Source organism: Onychostoma macrolepis, chromosome 11 (genome assembly GCF_012432095.1).
Source record: "Onychostoma macrolepis isolate SWU-2019 chromosome 11, ASM1243209v1, whole genome shotgun sequence".
Classification (NCBI taxonomy): domain Eukaryota; kingdom Metazoa; phylum Chordata; class Actinopteri; order Cypriniformes; family Cyprinidae; genus Onychostoma; species Onychostoma macrolepis.
The window spans coordinates 18,664,561-18,682,840 of NC_081165.1; the positions used below are offsets into that span (position 1 = coordinate 18,664,561).

At 37.3% G+C, this 18,280-nt stretch overlaps 1 protein-coding gene across 1 annotated transcript in view; it reads left to right on the plus strand.

Moving 5' to 3' along the window:
- Positions 1 to 2,060: 2,060 nt before the first annotated feature.
- The window catches only part of pik3c2b (phosphatidylinositol-4-phosphate 3-kinase, catalytic subunit type 2 beta), a 44,992-nt gene continuing 28,772 nt past the window's right edge, over positions 2,061 to 18,280 (plus strand). The window contains exons 1-10 of the mRNA XM_058791381.1: positions 2,061 to 2,333; positions 9,299 to 10,152; positions 11,231 to 11,331; positions 11,577 to 11,737; positions 14,022 to 14,142; positions 15,670 to 15,781; positions 16,308 to 16,387; positions 16,492 to 16,555; positions 17,199 to 17,345; positions 17,690 to 17,723. Of these exons, the coding sequence (XP_058647364.1) occupies positions 9,385 to 10,152; positions 11,231 to 11,331; positions 11,577 to 11,737; positions 14,022 to 14,142; positions 15,670 to 15,781; positions 16,308 to 16,387; positions 16,492 to 16,555; positions 17,199 to 17,345; positions 17,690 to 17,723 (1,588 nt within the window). The 5' untranslated portion in view covers positions 2,061 to 2,333; positions 9,299 to 9,384. The remainder of the gene's footprint in view (positions 2,334 to 9,298; positions 10,153 to 11,230; positions 11,332 to 11,576; positions 11,738 to 14,021; positions 14,143 to 15,669; positions 15,782 to 16,307; positions 16,388 to 16,491; positions 16,556 to 17,198; positions 17,346 to 17,689; positions 17,724 to 18,280) is intronic.

An 18,280-nucleotide genomic window follows, 5' to 3' on the forward strand; every position in this document is an offset into this window, starting at 1 on the left:
TTGACATGCTGGTTTCATACCACAGAATGAGGTAGAAATCAAACTATTTATAGTATTCTATGCAGTGATGGAAGTCGATTAACATTGTATTATAAATATACTTTTTTCTTATCCGAGATAAGAATATCCGAGATGGCTTGAAGAACACAGATAAATCATGTATTGTTGCAATTGTTTACTGTGTTGATGTTTCATCAGGTAAAATGTCTCTATTTGCATTTTATTCAGCTACAGCAATAGCTGGGTGCCATGCCTTTGTCCTTATAAAGGATTTCCTGGAACATCATAATGAGTCCCACTTGTGGAGTTTCTGTGAGAGGGAAGTCTCTGGCTACAAGTATGAATGAAACAGACATTAAGTGTGTACTCACTAATGCTCAGTCATATTTTGGGTATTAATAAGAAAAATAACACCTTTATCTAAAGAAACTGGAAGTAAACATCCACATACGATTTTCTCCAGTGTAGAGAAGTGTACAAGAGTTATTTTTTTCTCTCAGTGGGTTTTCATACTGTAACAGATTTTTCTATCATAATAATTTAATATTTTATCGTAAAACCTTGTCCTAATGTCCTGTTTAAGTTATAAACTGCACTACCTGTGGTTGTATTTAGTAGCATGTTTTATTCTTGTGCTACAATTGTGTGGCCTGTGCTACAATCCTTTCAATCTCTGTAGCACCAGTGCTATATGCAAAAAAAAAAAAAAAAAATAAAAAAATAACATACATATTGTAATTATTCAGTACCTATAGTAAAGGGCTATGTCAAAATAGTAATAGTGTCTGATATCATTACTGTAATATGACACCACCACCACAGCACTTTGGGGGGAAAAAAATATATCTTTGACTGTCAGTTTACTTTTATTAAGTGTAGCAACAGTTATCAACATGTTGTGCGCTTTTTGTAAGTTTCATTAGTTTTTTTTATTATTATTTATATTAAGCTTTAATTAATTTTATTTCAATTTTTGACTAAGTAATTTTAATACTTATTTAAGTATTTTAGTATTTATTTTCTTTAAATGTTCAGCTTTATTTCAATTAACAAAAATGATTTTTCTAGTTTTAGTTAACAATACTCCTAGACTAGATAAAACCAATAAACGGTATCAAAAATCTCTTGGCCTTCGTCCCAATGTGCATACAATCCATCCTAAATTCTATGTGATATTAGTAATAATTTTCAATACTACTTAGGGCAGATAGGGTGGATAGTGTGCACATTGGGACGCAGGGTTGGTGTTAACACAGGCCTGATACCAAAAGATGGCGCCACAAATTTATTTGAGAAAACTAGTAGGCCTACACCATTACATGCTTGCCAAAGAAAACATTACATTTGTCTTTCTTGTTTTAAAAATTTTACAAGAAAATACACTTCTCTCTAACCTCAATTATTGTGCAGCGTCCACAGAATCCGTTATCTTCTAGTATCATCAAGTTGCTAATTTGTGTCTGCCCTTTACCACAACAAGTCTCTGATCCTATATTTTTGAGTTTGTTATAATCTGAAATCTTTGAGGTATTTAGCCAAGGCAAGTCTGTTTTGTGTTTTAACCTAATTTCCCATTGGTACTAGATACTTGTTGTTGTTTTTTCCCCTCTCTTATACTTAGTGTTTTTTTTATTGAAGAATGCTGTGTGTGCTAATTTGAGACAATTTCTTATAAATATGTTTAAAATAAAAACAGCTCTGTTAATTAGTGTTTTATATTGAATGTTTAGAATATACTACCACAAAATGTGTAGGGATTTCCCCATTTTGTTTATGCATGCTTGAAGTAGGCCTCATATTGTGCACTATATGTAGCTTTATGTAAGACTACGTTTAATGGCAACATATTGAAGTTGGTATATTTGTATTATAGAATATATATAGTCATTTCCTCTTTTTCAAGTATTGAAAACAACTTGGAAGGGAAAAGTTCTTACGTTCCACTGCAGTGGTTGATGTCAGGCGTCTCGATGGGATGCAGTTACCCGTATTTTCCACTAGAGTCTGCTATTGTTCCTCTCAACCCAAATCCTCACTCTTTACACATTCTCCAATGAGAACTGGCTGAGCTTTGAAGCCGAAATCCACAGCGCAAGTCGCCAATCAAACAACCCGGTCAGATAAACAGAAGAGAAAGAGCGAGGGAGGACAGAGCGTGCGTCTCATATGGATTAACAGAGACGCGCTCGTGATTTGGCCCTGATCAATTCACGATTTTCTGCTAGTAGACACCGGAAACGGCTGCCTGATCACCATCTATCAAAGAACAACGATTAAGCCTGAGAATAAACGAAAGGGACTATGACACAGGCGCTCAAAAGGCCGTGCACACGGTATGTGATGTGCTCTTTCCTTCACTATAACAGAGAGCGCTGTTACAAACGCTTCGTATTTGTATACGACCAGCTGTTTTTGCGCAGTGACTGTAAATTTTCCTAAAATCTTTGTGTTGGATTGCGCTGAGAACGAAACACTCCAGCGCTGCTCTAAATCTAACATTTAATAGGTGACTGGATCATTCAGAGGCGTTTGACCGCCACGGTTTTGCTCATATTATCGCCTGTTTGTATTTCAAAACGACTGACTAGATATCGACTTGACAAGTTTGGGCTCTTGAACTCAAACAGATCTATATTTAAAAGAGATGTTTGTATGACAGGACACTCTGAGCCATAGATGGATGAAATGTGTATCAAAACAGAGGAAATGTTGTGTAGTTAGGTAAGATTATTATTATTATTTTATTGTTGATTTTGTTATATTTGAAAACAGATTTTTAATAGTTTAAATTTTGTTTATTTTTTAATGATTTAAAATCATTTATAAACTATAAGAGGTGAACGTGCTGTAAACAGAAAAGAAGCATGGTGGTGTCTGTTGCTATGCAATGATATTGCATGTTATATTTATTTTTTATATGATTTAAAAAAATATATTTATAAAATTGATTTTTAATATTATTTATTTGTAATATATATATATTTCACAGAGTCATTTAAAATCTAAAACCTTAGACGAATATAATTTACAATTAAATCAATTACAGTTATGCTAAATCAGAAAACTAAAAAGTCTTAATGCATTTTTCATTATATATAGTTTTAAGAAAATTTATATGGGCTATCATTTAACAATCCTTGAGAAAAATGTGTTTTTACACTCAAAACAAATGAAGCAGACTTTTTTTTGATAATGCATACAGTCAGTATCACAAGCTGCATGATGCATCTCCTCAAGCTTCAATTTATTCAGGACTTAACTGTATTTTAAAGTAAAATATTTGCATTAATTATAGTGACTCACAAGGAGGTTTATGCAACTCAGAGCACAGGAAAGAGAGAAGTTTAGACTGTCATACAATGTTTAGATGCATAAAAGTGCATATATATGACACAATAACCACAAGTTGGGTTTAGACTCTGCAAACCTGTTTCAAGATTCTGCTTGTTTCTGAATCACCATGACGCTGGGCTGAACAAGAGCTAAACTAATGTTTAGTAGTGCTTTGTGACTAAGAAAGAAAATGTTATTCATCTTCTTTGATTAAAACCTTGTTTTCTTCCAGGTTTAGTTCCTTGTTTGTTCAATGCATGATCCCAGTTTTGTATTTCAGTCTGCATTCTTTATTTCAGCATGACAACATTCACCTGTTTCAGGTCTTTCAGTGTGCAGAATATCACGTATTGTATTTCTGAAACCATCCATGCACCTAAGACCTGTCAGACAGGGTAAAAAAAGCAACAGTTAATGTTTTATCAGCACCAAAATCTCCTCAAACCACGTAGAACCAGGTAGAACTGTGGTGTCTGAACTCTAAAGACGTTCTTGGCCAGGCACCTTCTTCGCAGAAGGTCAGAGGTGCCATGCATTTGGTTGAGTCACCTTCCTGTGGGATTTGCGGTTTCTGAGTTTGGCCTTATTCTCTCTGTTTCTGGTTTTCTAAATTGGAAGTCTGGTGCTGCTAACAGTTAGTTTTGACTTTTTTTGAAGCTTGCTTTGTGTTTGTCAAATGTCAATACTGATTTTCTTCTGACTTTCCCACTGGATGCCACAGAGGCTGAATGTTACCTAATTGGCTGAATGTGGGCCTGCTCACCACCATCTGCCTGTCAGATCACAGTAGAGAGTCGGCTAGTCTAGAGGTCTTTGAACCGATATTAGGGTGGGAACGCCACAGGAAGAGAGGCATATTGATGATGGAAGACCTCAGCATACGGTGCACAAGCCCTGATCAGCTGGAACTAGCATAAGCGATCACCCTGGGCATGGAGGGAGCCGTGTGATATTTGTTGTTGGGTGGGTGTGTTGGGGGAGGGGTGAATATGGGGGACAGGGATGACAGCGGTCTCTTTGTCTTTGGCTCTCCAAGCCGTGTGAACGTGTCTGAGTCGGCTCTGCCTCACGTGACGCGGCTGCCCTCACTCCTCCCTGTCCTTTGTTCGGCCAATCTGGGAGCCACCCCTGATTGAATGGGATTATATCCCAGCAGGGGATTGATTCCGGGGGCCTGTATCTGGCTGGCCTGGGGTCCCTGTGGAACAATGCAGATCCACCCTCCTTGCCACCCCTCCTGTCTTACAGCACCCCTCCGGCCAAAGCTCAGTCATGAGACCCTGCATAGGAAGCCTACAGGAGGCTTTTGCTCCTGGGAATGGAGGACAGCCCCAGAAAGGCCGTCTAGATGGAGATGCATTTATATTTGTACAATCCATCTGTTGGTGCCTGAGAACGCTGTTTACAAACACATCTGGTTTTTCGGAAGTGTTTTTGCACAAGATGTGCATAACTGTCCTGGAGCTGACTCTTAACACCATGTCCTAAGAAGGCATGTTTGTCTAGTTAATCTCAAGTTTTGTTCTGAACATTCACATTCGCAACAAACGTTGAGCAGTAGTCGATTTTATTGGTCACTTAGTTTGTATTTCAGCTGAGTCAACTAAAAAGACTATAATTGACTAGTTAAGGGTTGCTTGAACTACTAGTTGACAAATTAGCCTAAAAGAAGCCCCTTATAATTTGTCTGAACTCCTATGACGCATATATTATGCTCATATTTTCGTAAAAAAAAAACAGAATTCAGGGGCACAGCAAGATGTACTGAATATGCCACAGAGACTGACGAGGAGGAAAAGAAAATGGACTACTTTAATGATGTCCTAACTACCTTTCTGGGCCTTGAATGTGTCAGTTGCTTTGCTGTCGATGTAGGGTCAGAAAGCTGATCATCAAAAATATCTAAATTTGTGTTCTGAAGATGACCGAAAGTCATACGGGTTTGGAACGTCATGAGTGTGAGTAGCCTAATTAATGACAGAATTTTCATTTTTGTGTGAACTATCCCCTTTAATGATATTTAAAACATAAAATAAATTCTAACCGGCTGTGATTGTGAGGCATCAAACAGCATTTCACTTTTAGTGTGGAAAGCCAGATGACTTCCTGTAAACGCATCACATTGCACCTGTTTTGAAAACTGTAATGTGCTGAGTCCTTTCTGTTTACACTGATCTCCATATGTACACATGTTCAGCCAGGCAGAAACTAAACAAGTGACTGGATGAGTTGCTGATGGAAAGCCTAAAACACACGGTCAGGTTGCTGCTTCCATTTCCTCTGTTGATCTGGAAAACATATTTTGTTTATTTCACCTTATTTATTCAGATGAAGATCACCAGAGATGACTAGAGGCATGTGGGTTTTTGCATTTTTGGGATGCAAAATGGGGTCAAAACGTGGAGCAATGGAAGGGTCCAGGAATGTCTGTCAAACAGATGCCCTTCTGCTTCCTCCTCAGTCTTTTGTTCTGGTGCCAGTCTTCTGGAGTAGGGTGTGAGAATTTCCTACAGTTGTGTTTGTGGGCGGAGAAACAGACCCCCTGCCACTGTTGTCACATTACGAAGGAAACAATGGGTCACAAGTGGTCATGAACTTAAAGGAATAGTTCACCCAAAAATGAAAATCATAATTTACTCCTTTTTGTCATTCCAAACCCATACAACTGGTACAATTGTTTTTTTTTTCTTCTTTGGAACACAAAAGAAGTCCAGTTTTGTTGTTTTGGACCCCATTGCCTTTCATAATATGGATAAAAATAGTTACATTATTCAAAATATCTTTCGTGTTCTGCCGAAGAAAGTCATAATGACAGAAGTTTCATTTTTGTGTAAATTGTCATTTAAAATGTCTTAGTTGAGCCACGGTCCACATAAATTTACATAAAATTTACTTTCATCCACTTTCGGGTCTAGGACCACTCAGCAGTTTATTCAAGTTGTAACTTATCATTCTAGCAGAAAACGTCGTTTGACCTTAGACCTTCCCAGCTGAACCTATTTACCATTGTGCAGGACTAGATGACCATTAAGCCCAGTGGTTGTGCCTCTATATTGGGCGGCAGCTGTGTCATGGCACATGTGTTATGGGGCTGATCGAACACTAAACCCATTTGAGCAGCACTCGGCAGGTCTTCAGGTCGATTTGAATTCGAAGCTTAGCATCTGTCCAGCTGTGACTTCACAGGAATAGCCTCTTAATACAGCACATCAGTCTCCTTGCAGAAGAGAACAGCCCCACCCCCACCCCCACCCCGCAGAGGAACTGTTGTGCTGCAGAAGAGCCCACGTTGCACTGATGACTGTGCTGAAAAGAAAGATCAGCTTGGCTCTGTCTTTTGCTGAGCAAGCAAAGACAATAAGACCCAGATGATCAAAGTCAGAGTCACACATGTGCACTACTTTAAACCCATCTGCGACTGAACATGTGGTGCTTTGATCCATATATAGTTCAAGAACTTCATTAGTTAAATGGTTCTGTCTTTATGTAATTATTTACTTAACCATTTGTTGATACTAGAGCAGTGGTTTCAAACTCAATTCCTGGAGGCCCACAGCTCTGCAGAGTTTAGCTCCAAATCACACCTGTTTTGAAGTTTTTAGTAATCCTGAAGACCTTGATTAGCTGGATCAGGTGTGTTTGATTAGGGTTGGAGCTAAACAGTGCAGAGCTGTGGCCCTCCAGGAATTGAGTTTGAGACCAATATACTAGAGGTACTTGCTATATCTGTACCACCAATTTGTTTTTGTTTTTTTGGTATTTTGCAGTAGCCCCTCACTGCAGAACAAAAGATCCAGGGGGCGGAGTTGGATCCACATCCAGGGGGTGGAGATTGGTAGGTTTAGGGGTGGAGATGGGTAGGTTTATGGATCAGGGGGTGGAGACGGGTAGGTTTAGGTCTATGTAAGGTGGGAGGAGTTGGATCTAGATCCAACCACACCCCCTGGATCTTGTGTTCTGCAGTGAGGACCATCTCCTATTTTGCGCAAGAAAGATAGGATGTTTAATTGTTCATGCTCGGTTGATTTTAAATTTACATTAGCTTTACCTTACAGTCTAACACTCAGTTATATTTTTTTATCTTTAAAAGCACACAATTAAAAAAAAAAAAAAATTATTAAATGTAATATTTAGTAAATTCATACTGTACATTATCAAGTTATGTTTTAATGCGTACGATCACACTGGTGTGATTAGAACGTTCAGTGAGTCACGTCATCAACTGCTCAATTCAAATCTGCTTTCTGGCGCGGAGCTAGATCAGACGCGCGAGCGCTTGTCATATTATCCCAAATATTCAGTGTTTTCAACCATGTAATGCTTATTTTAGGTTTCAGACATTTAAATACACATAAGTACTAGCAAAACGATACATTTATAGTTTGTAAAATACACGCTGATGTCTATGGAAGCAGCAATAATGATCCTTACAAATATAATCTGACGACATGTTTTATTGATATCATATACAGATTGTGTAGATAACTTTAAAATTTACTCTGCTCTTCTCCCAGTTTAACCGGAGACTTACTTTAACGTGTTTCGGGAGGAGAGGATGAATTTACGTGTTGTTAATCCCACAGCTCGGATTCAGCGCGAACAAACATGGCGGCGCCCATCACCCGCTATAGATCAACTAACACGGTCATTATAAAAGTGTTTAAACTGCCAAATACATTTACTTGCACATATTTCAGAATCGGAATATCAGATATTTCATAATATAGTGAGTATGTTTGTGAATATTAATAATTAAAAAAGGAAAAACGAAATAAAAGCCATCCATGTGTCATACAGCGCTATTGTGGCTGCAGTGTGTCGCATGATAAGCATGACGTGTCGACATGGAAACAATAAGGCGCCTAAAAAAACACGCTGGGGGCTCAGCTAGAATATTTTAAACTCAAGTGTGAAATGGTTAAATGAAAGTTTTTAATGATTGATTTAATTTTTTTTTTTTTTTTAGTCCCCCCCTTTTTTTTTTAAACAAAACAGTATAGTCTCATGCATAAATTTAATATTGGAGCCTCCTTAAATGACACCTGAAGTCATTCTTCTTGTTGAGGAGAAGTTTGTTATAGTGGCAGATATGGCCTATAGGTTTAACTCTTTGCCCAATAAGTGTTGGAAGTGGGACTTTTATTCTGTAGGGCCCTTTTCCCCAAATTTGTTTTTTATTTTTTATTTGTCTTCTGGATTCAGTTTTTTTTTTTCCGCTTTAATTTTTCTAGACTCCTGTTTAATGGCTTAATTACATTCTGTTTTATTGTTACCAAATTCTGTTTAAGCAAGTCTAACTATTTGAATGCATAAAAACAACCTAATCTATTAAAATGTTGTTTTCCATATTTCTTTCAAAGGTGTTTTTTTTGGTTTGTTATTTTTTAATTCTGTATTGTGTATTTAAATTTTTCTGGTTATCAAATGAAGGCAGAAAACATTAATTTATCTTTTAATCAAATGAAAGTTAAACAAACTCTATTTTTGACAAACAAAGGGGGTTTACTATTAAAATTAAAACATGAAAGAAATATTGTGTTGATATTCCTTAAGTTTGAATAATTTTATTATTAGTAGTAGTAGTAATAGTAGTATTACGTCTGCACAATAGTAATGTTTCTGACACAATTTCTTCAAGTTATACTGAACTTTTGTTTGGATGGGTTGCCATTAGGACCTTTAAGTTTCTGTGTGTATATGGTGTGACGATAGTTTTACTCAAATGAAACGGTAAAATTCTCATGAAGTGTTATTTAATGAGACTGCAGATGCTGAAATTACCGCTATTTAAATTGTCCTTTTTGCAGCTTGACGGCATGTTTATGTAGTAGTTATGCTAGCTTTTTGTAATGCACTTCAACATCTCTGTGGAAGGTTGATAACTCATTTTTTATACTGGCTCCGGATGTTGCAATCTCTATTAGTGGTAAACAGCAATTTTTTCTGTTATTTTATCTCCTGACAGAGCCAAATGAACCGATTGTGCAACTCGTAGTGCCAACCAGCTCCTTTCTGCATTCCTTCTGTGCACTGCAGCACCCTTACAGGAACATGTCTGCGGCGCAGACTCAGAATGACCGGGAGCAGCGTTGGGGTTGTCTGGAATCGCTCGGCCTCAGCCAGAGGGAGCTGGTCCTAGCGGAGGCCCTGCAGATGGAGTATGACGCCCTTGCCCGCCACCGACAGGACAAGGGACCAGCAAATACACTACCTCCTGAAACCAGCAAGTCATCATCACCCGCGAGGAGCGAGCCCTCCATGCCAAGACGTGTTCCCAGTCCTCCTTGGAATAATTTGCAGCAGGGTGTTTCTGGATCTGACCCCATGCTCAACCACATTCAACCCGGAGTGTCGAACTTATCGCGATCCAGCGGCGAGTCTCACGGATTTAGTAAGGAGCCTCGTTACATCCTGGACGAATGGGAAAGTGATTTCGAAGGAACAGCGCAGATGTTGTCAAAAGGGCTGCCATCTCTAGATGAGCCTCCGCCACCAGTACCGCCCAGAAATCCCATCCCCCAGAACGATCCGTTCATTGTACATCGAAGCTCAGCCCCACGGGATGTCAACTTGTTCACTCCTGAGGTGGACCAGCCCAAGCTTTCCTTTGGAGACACCCTGAACTATGATAACCTCAATGACTCCCTGAGCAAGCTAAATGGGGATTGGCTGTCACCTAATAGAAGCCGGAGAGTAAATGGGGACAAATCAGGGAAGGCAGTAGCTCGCAGTAACACCCTTCCTCCTCAGGTTCCTCCTCGCACCTATCTTCCAGCGCAGAAGAGTACTAGAAGCCAACGCAGAGTATCAGTTGATCCAGTAAGCATTCAGACTGTCCTTTTCTATAATTTAATATTAATTATTTGATTGGGTTTTTTTCCCTTTTAAAATGCTTGTTTATATAAACAGCGTTTGTGTGTATACACTGTAAAACCGAACAGTGAAATTAATTTCACTCAAATAATAATGAAAGTTCATTAGACTTAATTGAAATAAGTTCTGTAAACTCAAAATGTTGTTGTAGTAAGGTGAACTTAAAATGATTGCGTTTTCTAGTTCCCAGCATGCTTTGCATCAGACAAGGAAAATAAATGCAGAAATGAAGTGCTATTTTGTGTGTTTTTGCACAAGATTAACATAGAGAGACAAAAGTTAGTACTTAAATGTTATGTTAAGATTTACATAGATTTCTGCACTGTAAAAAGTGATAAGTTGACTTAACTTAAAAAAATTGAGGAAACACGTTGCCTTAATTTTTAAGTAAATAATAAAAATTGAATTGTCAAGTTCACTTCACTTTTTTTTTTTTTTATTATTTTTTAAATTAAGTCAACTTTTACTTTTTACAGTGTGTTATGTTGGTTTTGTAGTGTTACCATTGTGGTGAAGAGTAGAGCCTGTGGTTAGGTTGAGGATGGATAGCAAAATTTAAAAACTATATATACTGCATGTTGTTTGACTGTTTACATGCAAGTGTGGTGTGAGTTTTTTAGATAACAACATTAGCGATCCAGTGTGCTGTTGCAAACTAGCACTTAACTATAAAGATCTGAATGAATGTGCTGTTTATGGAAGCAAGTTGTATATAATTATCATTGTGATGAGTGGGGTGGGATCATAGAAGTGAGGCTTGGATTAGCTCCCATGGCTCTCAGCCCCGTCCCACTTGTCATACAAATTTTAAGCTCTACTAACTTAAAAGAATTTAGCTCGATTACTCAAATGTTTTGAGGCAATAAGTTTCCTCAAATGTTTTGAGTATTCTTAACTTATCGGGTTTTACAGTATGTGTGTATAATAAAAAAAAAAAAAATATATATATATATATATATATATATATGTGTTTATCACAATTTATAACACTCAGATAAAGGATTATTTATTACAAATCATTTAGGTATCTCTGGGGTCCAGGCCAAATGGATTTGGTTATGAGCTGTTTCAGGTGTCTGAAGAGAGAGATGAAGAAGTGGCGGGCTTCTGTCATGTACTTGACTTGTGAGTTATTACATTTTGTATTTTCATTCATAGTGTCTTTCGTGTCCATTTAAAAAAAAAAAAAAAATATATATATATATATATATATATATATATATATATATATATATATTATTTTATATTACAATAATTAAAAAAAAATATTTAATTTATTTTAATATATAAAAGTGTATATAATAATTACATTTATTATTAGGACCATTTATTCCAATTTATTTATTTACATCCTTTACTGTTCTCACCAGGCTACGATCGGCGTACCCATGCAATGACTACTCAAAAAATGCAGGCTTTGTTTGGAGTCCGTGTGTGGCACAAGATGAACTGCAGCAGGGCCTGGGGGTCAGCATAAAGGTCACGGTTTATAGTGACCACTTCAGAGAACCGCTCACATTCTCTTGTGATGGTAAGAACTGAAGTGCTTTCAATTATTTATAGTATTTATTTAACAATACAGATAATTTAAATATTTTGTATCAGCTCTCATGAGCTTGGCTATAATTTTGGAGCTGTATTTTCTGTTCCACATCCTGAATGTTTTGAACGGGGCCATAGGATCTCATTGGAAAGGCTGGAGAGGCTCTAGACTCTGAGTTCTCTTAATAGCATTACACTGAATGGGCGTTCTGCCAGCCATCTGTTTTGTGTACTCAATTAAAAGAGGCAGCTTTTCATTCACCCGCCTTGGAGAAACGCACACAAACCCCCTCATACACACACAGAGAGAGAGAGAGAGAGAGACAGATATGGCCTCATGCGGTGAGATTAGAGAGAGGCCCAAGAAATATGTCGTGAACATGTTTTCACTCTCACTTATTCACTGCACTTGTTCTTCTTTTGTTTTTCCTGCTCTGGCATGATTTGCCTGACAGATGCTCTTTATCATGGCAGTCTGGCAGTGTATGATAAACGCGGACTTTGGTGCCATTCTCGCATGGCTTTCTTTTTGTGTCATGAGCAGCTGTGAAATTGTGCTAAATATTTGTTAAAATGATGGAGGTCAACCCAAAATAGTTCATAGGGCATGGAAAAATAGTTGGGTCTGTACAGCACTGCTTGAGGGTTGGGTAGTGATATATTTACCCCGTCTGTCCAGTCAGACCGTTGATGAATGGCCATTCAGTAAATATCTTTCATGCTGTACATTATAATATTGTGGTTCCTAAATTCACTTTTTTTTTTTTCTAATTTATTTAGGCAAAGTCATTTAGACCAGCAGTTGTAACTTGTATTATTAAGAAATATTATATTATATTATATTTTATTCAAATTATTCTTAATTCACTTTATTACTAAAAATAATTTGGCTTCAATTTTGAATTATTGGTCAGAATTGAAAAAAAGTCAAATAATAATTAAAATAAAATCTCAAAATCAAAAATGTATTAATAAAATTAATATAGCAAAACTGCAATGTTTACACTCTTCAGTGGAAATCAAATGGCTTACATATAGTTGTCTCAGCATATCAAACTGGAATTAAGTATTTGATCAGTAAGAAATGGCCCATTTTATCAATGGAAATTGTGCATTGCAAAACAAATGTGGGTAACAAGTGTCTTGTTTCTCGCTTTCCATGTAGCAATTTTTGATTGGTATTCGTTTATCTGGGTCCATTCACATAAAAAATAAATTAATTAATAAAAATTAAGAGCCTAGCCTCAAGACTCATGCTCCAGCAGAGCTGCCCAATTCATTATTTAGAAACTATAGAGAAACTGAGGTGTGTGAAAAAGGGAGAGAGAGCTAGAGAGACAGGGGCGTTTTCTCCAAAATGTGCTCCCACTGTGACCGCAGTGCAGTACATCTGCCCAGTTAGGGTGTAATTTGTGAAAAGGGGGGGAAGGGTGGATTAACCTTTTTCTGGTTCATCCCTACCTCTGCTCGTTTGTTTCATATCCTCTCAGTGAAGTGACGAACATTGTTGTGAGCCAAGGGAAAATTCCCATCTCCTTGCTTCTTTGTCTGTTGTCCACCGAATGTATTCAGATCAGTAGGTGCTAATTTACTGTATCGGGAACATCTGGCAACGTGTCCATTTTCAGGAAGGGCTACACAGACATGTCACTAATTGATGACCTCTTATTGATCTTGCTATAGATAAACCGATACCCTTTGAAACACACTGGGCAGTTCTGTTTCTTTGTATGCTCATTTCTCATTGTTAGCATGTAATTAAACTGGCATTTGTTTTGTGTAGCAGTGTTTGGGAAGTTACTTTAAAACTGTAGATTCTCAAGTTTCAAGCTACCCATGATCAAATAAAGAAGATAAACAGTCAAGCTAACCCTGTCTAAACAGTTAGCTACAATACAAGTTGTTAGCTAAAGTAGCTAACTGCATTAAAACTATTTAAGGTGTCAATATCTATGTACCATATGATACACCTTTTTTACATTTGAACTGATGAATTTACCACCTAATACAACTAGAAAATATCCTATAAGTAATCTACACAAGGATACAAATTAATCGGTGAATATTTTTTTAACTGGATCATCGTATCATGAAGGATCATGTGACATATTATTGCCTCCATTCACTTAAGTTGTAAATGTGATGATAAAGTCAACATATCATTTTATCACATCTACTTGTGGGAAAAGTGTAGTCAGTTGGTTGTTTCTCAACACACAAGTAACGTTACATAATGTAGTTGTTATTATAATATTGTTGTCCTCTTCCCTCAGGATCGTCAACCATAGACCTGCTGATTTATCAGACACTCTGCTACACCCATGATGACCTGGATATGATTGACGTGGATGACTACCTGATGAAAATCTGTGGCCAGGCAGAGTTCCTCAAAAAGTAAGAATTTAGGATTGACCAAAAGTGACTTGACTGTTTTTTGCTTGCTATCTAAATGCATAGAACTTCCGTGAACTTACATTAGAAGTTACATAATTAGTCTTAATCTCTGAGCTTTTTATAGGCTAAATTAACCTTCTCCACAGAAACATGATTAGCCTGTTATGGCAATTGTTTATAATCCAGGCTTCTTCCTGTAATGCTGACAACAGGATTATGGGATTTTTTTGGACATCTGCATTTGTCTTCCAGTGGCTTCATGTCTACCTCACATTGGCTCAGCATATAAGTGTGGGGTTGGATTTTCTCCCTAAAGTGTTACGGCCAAAAACAGTCCCCCGCTGCTGCAGTGTGCAGCTTGTTGCTAAAAAGTTCCCATCCAATAGCATGATGAACTACACGTTACAAGGACGTCCATTGTAAAGCCGTTTGAGTTGTGGGTGGAAATGGGGTGCTTCCAAGCTGAACTGAAGATCTGCGGTTTGTGGTCTGAATAGCTCCTCGTCATATAACTGTGGCCCTTCAATTGTGGTTGCATAAAAACAAGCTGTGCTTATGTCTGTGGACTGCTTTAACCACATTGGGTTTCCCCATGACACGACCACCATTTGGAGGCAAACTTAACTAATCACTCAAACGTGTGCTCTTCCTGTTTTTCTTTTTTTTTTAAAGGGCACTTGACGTTTTTGATGAGACAGTTGGTTGTATTATTTTTCTTAAAGGGCAAAGCTGACAGAACTGAGGCTGAGTTTATCTGTGTGACAAGAACCGCAGGTGTTGTTCTGTTGAAAGTGTGTTGGTTGTTTTTGCTGTGGGTGCAGCTGTGTGGTAGGAAGTGTGCCTTTTCCTGATAACCGTGTGCTTGTGCAGGGCCGTGAAAAGGAGAGACATTGTGTGTATGACCGTAAAATACATAAGCATCAGTTTTCAGAACAATAACATACTCATAGAGACCTTTTCTGGGTGCTGTGACAATGAAACAGTAGACCACAATGCCAATGGTAGTGTTGAAAACATGCTTTAGTATGAAGCTAGTGGAATAATTTCAGTTTCTGTACAATTGTTGCAGTGCATTTGGATGAATGGTTTGTGGGCTTAAAAGTTTTGCTCTGTTTTAGTTTGTGCTCTGTGTTCCCCTTGTTATCTCCTAATTGTTATCTCCTAATTGTTTTCACCTGTTTCTTGTTAGTCTATTACCCTCTATGTATTTAAGCCCTTGTGTTTCAAGTTTTCTTTGTCAGTTCTTGTCCAGTTCTTGTATCATTCGAGTGCCTAGATTTTGAGTATTTTATTTTATTTATTAGTCAATCTGCAATTGAAAACTGCTGTGCTTCATATCTAAGTTTGCTTATGTTACAGCATCCTTGATGGAAGAAAGTATTAATTTATTTCCTAAATATTTATATATAAATAAATAATTACAAATCTTACTGACCCCAAACTTTTCAACGGTAGTTTATATGTATATAAATAAATTATGAACCAGTGTATCTCAATTTTGCTTTTGCCTCTTTTCTTTCTGCTAAGCAACCAGACTCTGGCGAGCTTCGAGTACATCCAGCAGTGTCTGAAGTTTGACTGGGACATTCAACTCACTCTTACCAAACGGAGTTCTGTCAACATGGAGCTCGCCCGAACGGTAAGACCAAAGCTGACAGCAGATGGATTAGTGACCCAACAACATGTTTTTCCTCTTACTGCACAGTTGAAGCTCCAGGAAACACCTGTAGGAAACGTTTTTAGACATCTTAACACCAACAAAACCTTGAGTTGCAGCTTTGAATTAATGCAGTCCACATTGCACTAGGTGTTCATCAAACTCATTTGGAAATGTCAAAAACCATTCAACCAAACATAATACAGTATTTTGAAGAATGCTGGTAACCAATGCTGGGTCCCTTCGACGCCCATAGTATGAACAAAAATTACTGTGGAAGTCTGCAGGTCCTGTACCTGTTTGTTCTTTTAAGTATCATATTTTGTGTTCCACAGAAGAAAGTGCATACAGGTTTGGAATGCCATCACATTATGTTTGGATGAACTATGCCTTTAGAGTGTCTTCCTGGAACCATAGACTCCCACAGGGAGAACTTGTCAGTGTAGATGCTAAAGGTGTTTTAATTTTTAAATGTTTGCATTATGCTGTTGTTGTTGTTGTTAAACAGACAGAGGATGATGATACTCTATCCACCATGAACCACAGTATTCTACTACAAGAGAGGCCAATCAAACAGACTGTGACCAGGTGAGAACGATGAAGAGGAGCTCAGGAAGTTTAGGCCTTAATATGCTAGTAGAGAGATTCACATTCACAGTGTTTGACGACTCTTACTCTTGTTTGTGTGACAGGGAGGCACTGACTCTTCTCCTGGATACCTTTCACAATGAGGCTGAGTCTTTCCTTTTATCGGAGGTAAACCTGTTACAGACATTGCTTATCTGAAAATTCTTTGATGTGTTTAACTGGGTGTGATATGCTCAATCCAAATAATGGTTGTTATGGTTAACTAAGACCATTCAAAAATGGTTCCATTATTTGAAATAATAAAAAATACTTTTTTTCAGATAATTGCCAATACAACATCTCTCATTTTTGTTTAGTTTAACTACTAAAAAATGACTAAAACAAAATTATATAGACATAAAAAATGAATAAATGACAAAAACACAATAAAAAAAAATAATTCAAAATACTAAAACTATAATAGTATCTTGGTGTTTCTAATATAACACTGTTTCAAATTGGAAAAACAAAAATATTTGCAAGTTTCCTGACCACTCCCCCTGTCTGCCATTGGTCAGGAAATTAGATAGCCATGCCCCCAAACTCATGACATTGGTTGAGTCATTGTTGCTGGTCAGAACAATAAACAACGTTTTGATAGTAATTAAAATGTTTATACTTTTAATTACAGAAAATGAATCATTCAGTGGTTTACTTGTGATGGATATTAATCTAGGCTAGCATTAATGTAAAAAAATGCCTTTTAAAGAAAAAACGTTATCCTTTTTTGTTTCAATATTTTTTTTCACAATGTCTTTTCTGTCATTTGCAGGTTGAGCTGCCGTTGCATGTGGAGCGGTTAGTGCAGTCTGTGAAGGCCTTGTGTACTTCTCTAGCAGCTGTAGAAACACCTGACATCACTGCTGCCTTAAACCAGCTGCCAGCTTGCCCATGCAGACTACAGCCTAAAGTGCAGAAGGTGGTACCTTTGAACATTTAGTCACAAACATTACATGGGAGATGTTTTAGAAATCTGATGTACATACTGCTGTGTTGGCTACTCTCGTGTGAGCACAGACACAGTGCTGCAAACGTGCAGCTTTTGCTGCTTCTAGTTCCTCAAATGAGTAGACAGACAATTCTCTACTTTGCTTAAACCACTAACCTTTGAAACGGCAAGATATATCTGCTAGAATCGCCCATGGTTGAATGTTTTTTTTTGGTTTTACTAGTTTCAGTTTCACTTTAGACATAGTTTAGTGTGACTCTCTTTCTGGTATGCATGCTTAAGTGTATGTATGTTTCTGTGTTCATTTTTTTTAGGATGTCAGTGTCTTGGCGAAGAGAGAAAACAGAGGTACGTTGCTTCTGGTCATACTGCTCTCTTTGATTTTTGTGTCAAACCAAAGCATACACTACCAGTGAAACATTTAACTTTTTATAAACCTAACCTTTATATATTATTAACATTTTTAGTCCCTACATAATTCTCAAAAATCATAACTTCCATTCACATAAATTCCATTTGTGTTATTTTATAGTTGTGATGACTTACAGGTTTTTTTGTTTGTTTGTTTTTTTTTGTTTTTTTTGTTGTTTAAATTATTATTATTTTTTTATTCTTAGTTTTGTAGTTAAGTTTTAAATCCCATGAGGATTTGGCTACTTTTCAAATGCCCTTTATAAATATATTTGACTTTTCCATCCTTGTTCCGTACTCAAACTTAATGTTAATCTATGAAAATCCATCTTAAATGTATCAAATTTAAAACTGTCTAGTTAAAGATGCAAGTCCGTCAACTCAAGTGTGTCCAAACTTGACTGGTAGTGTTTGACTCTTCCTGGGGTAAGACTGTTGAGGATGTGTTCAAGTGTGTCTTGTTTGTTGGAAGAGTGTTTATGTAGCATCCTGCT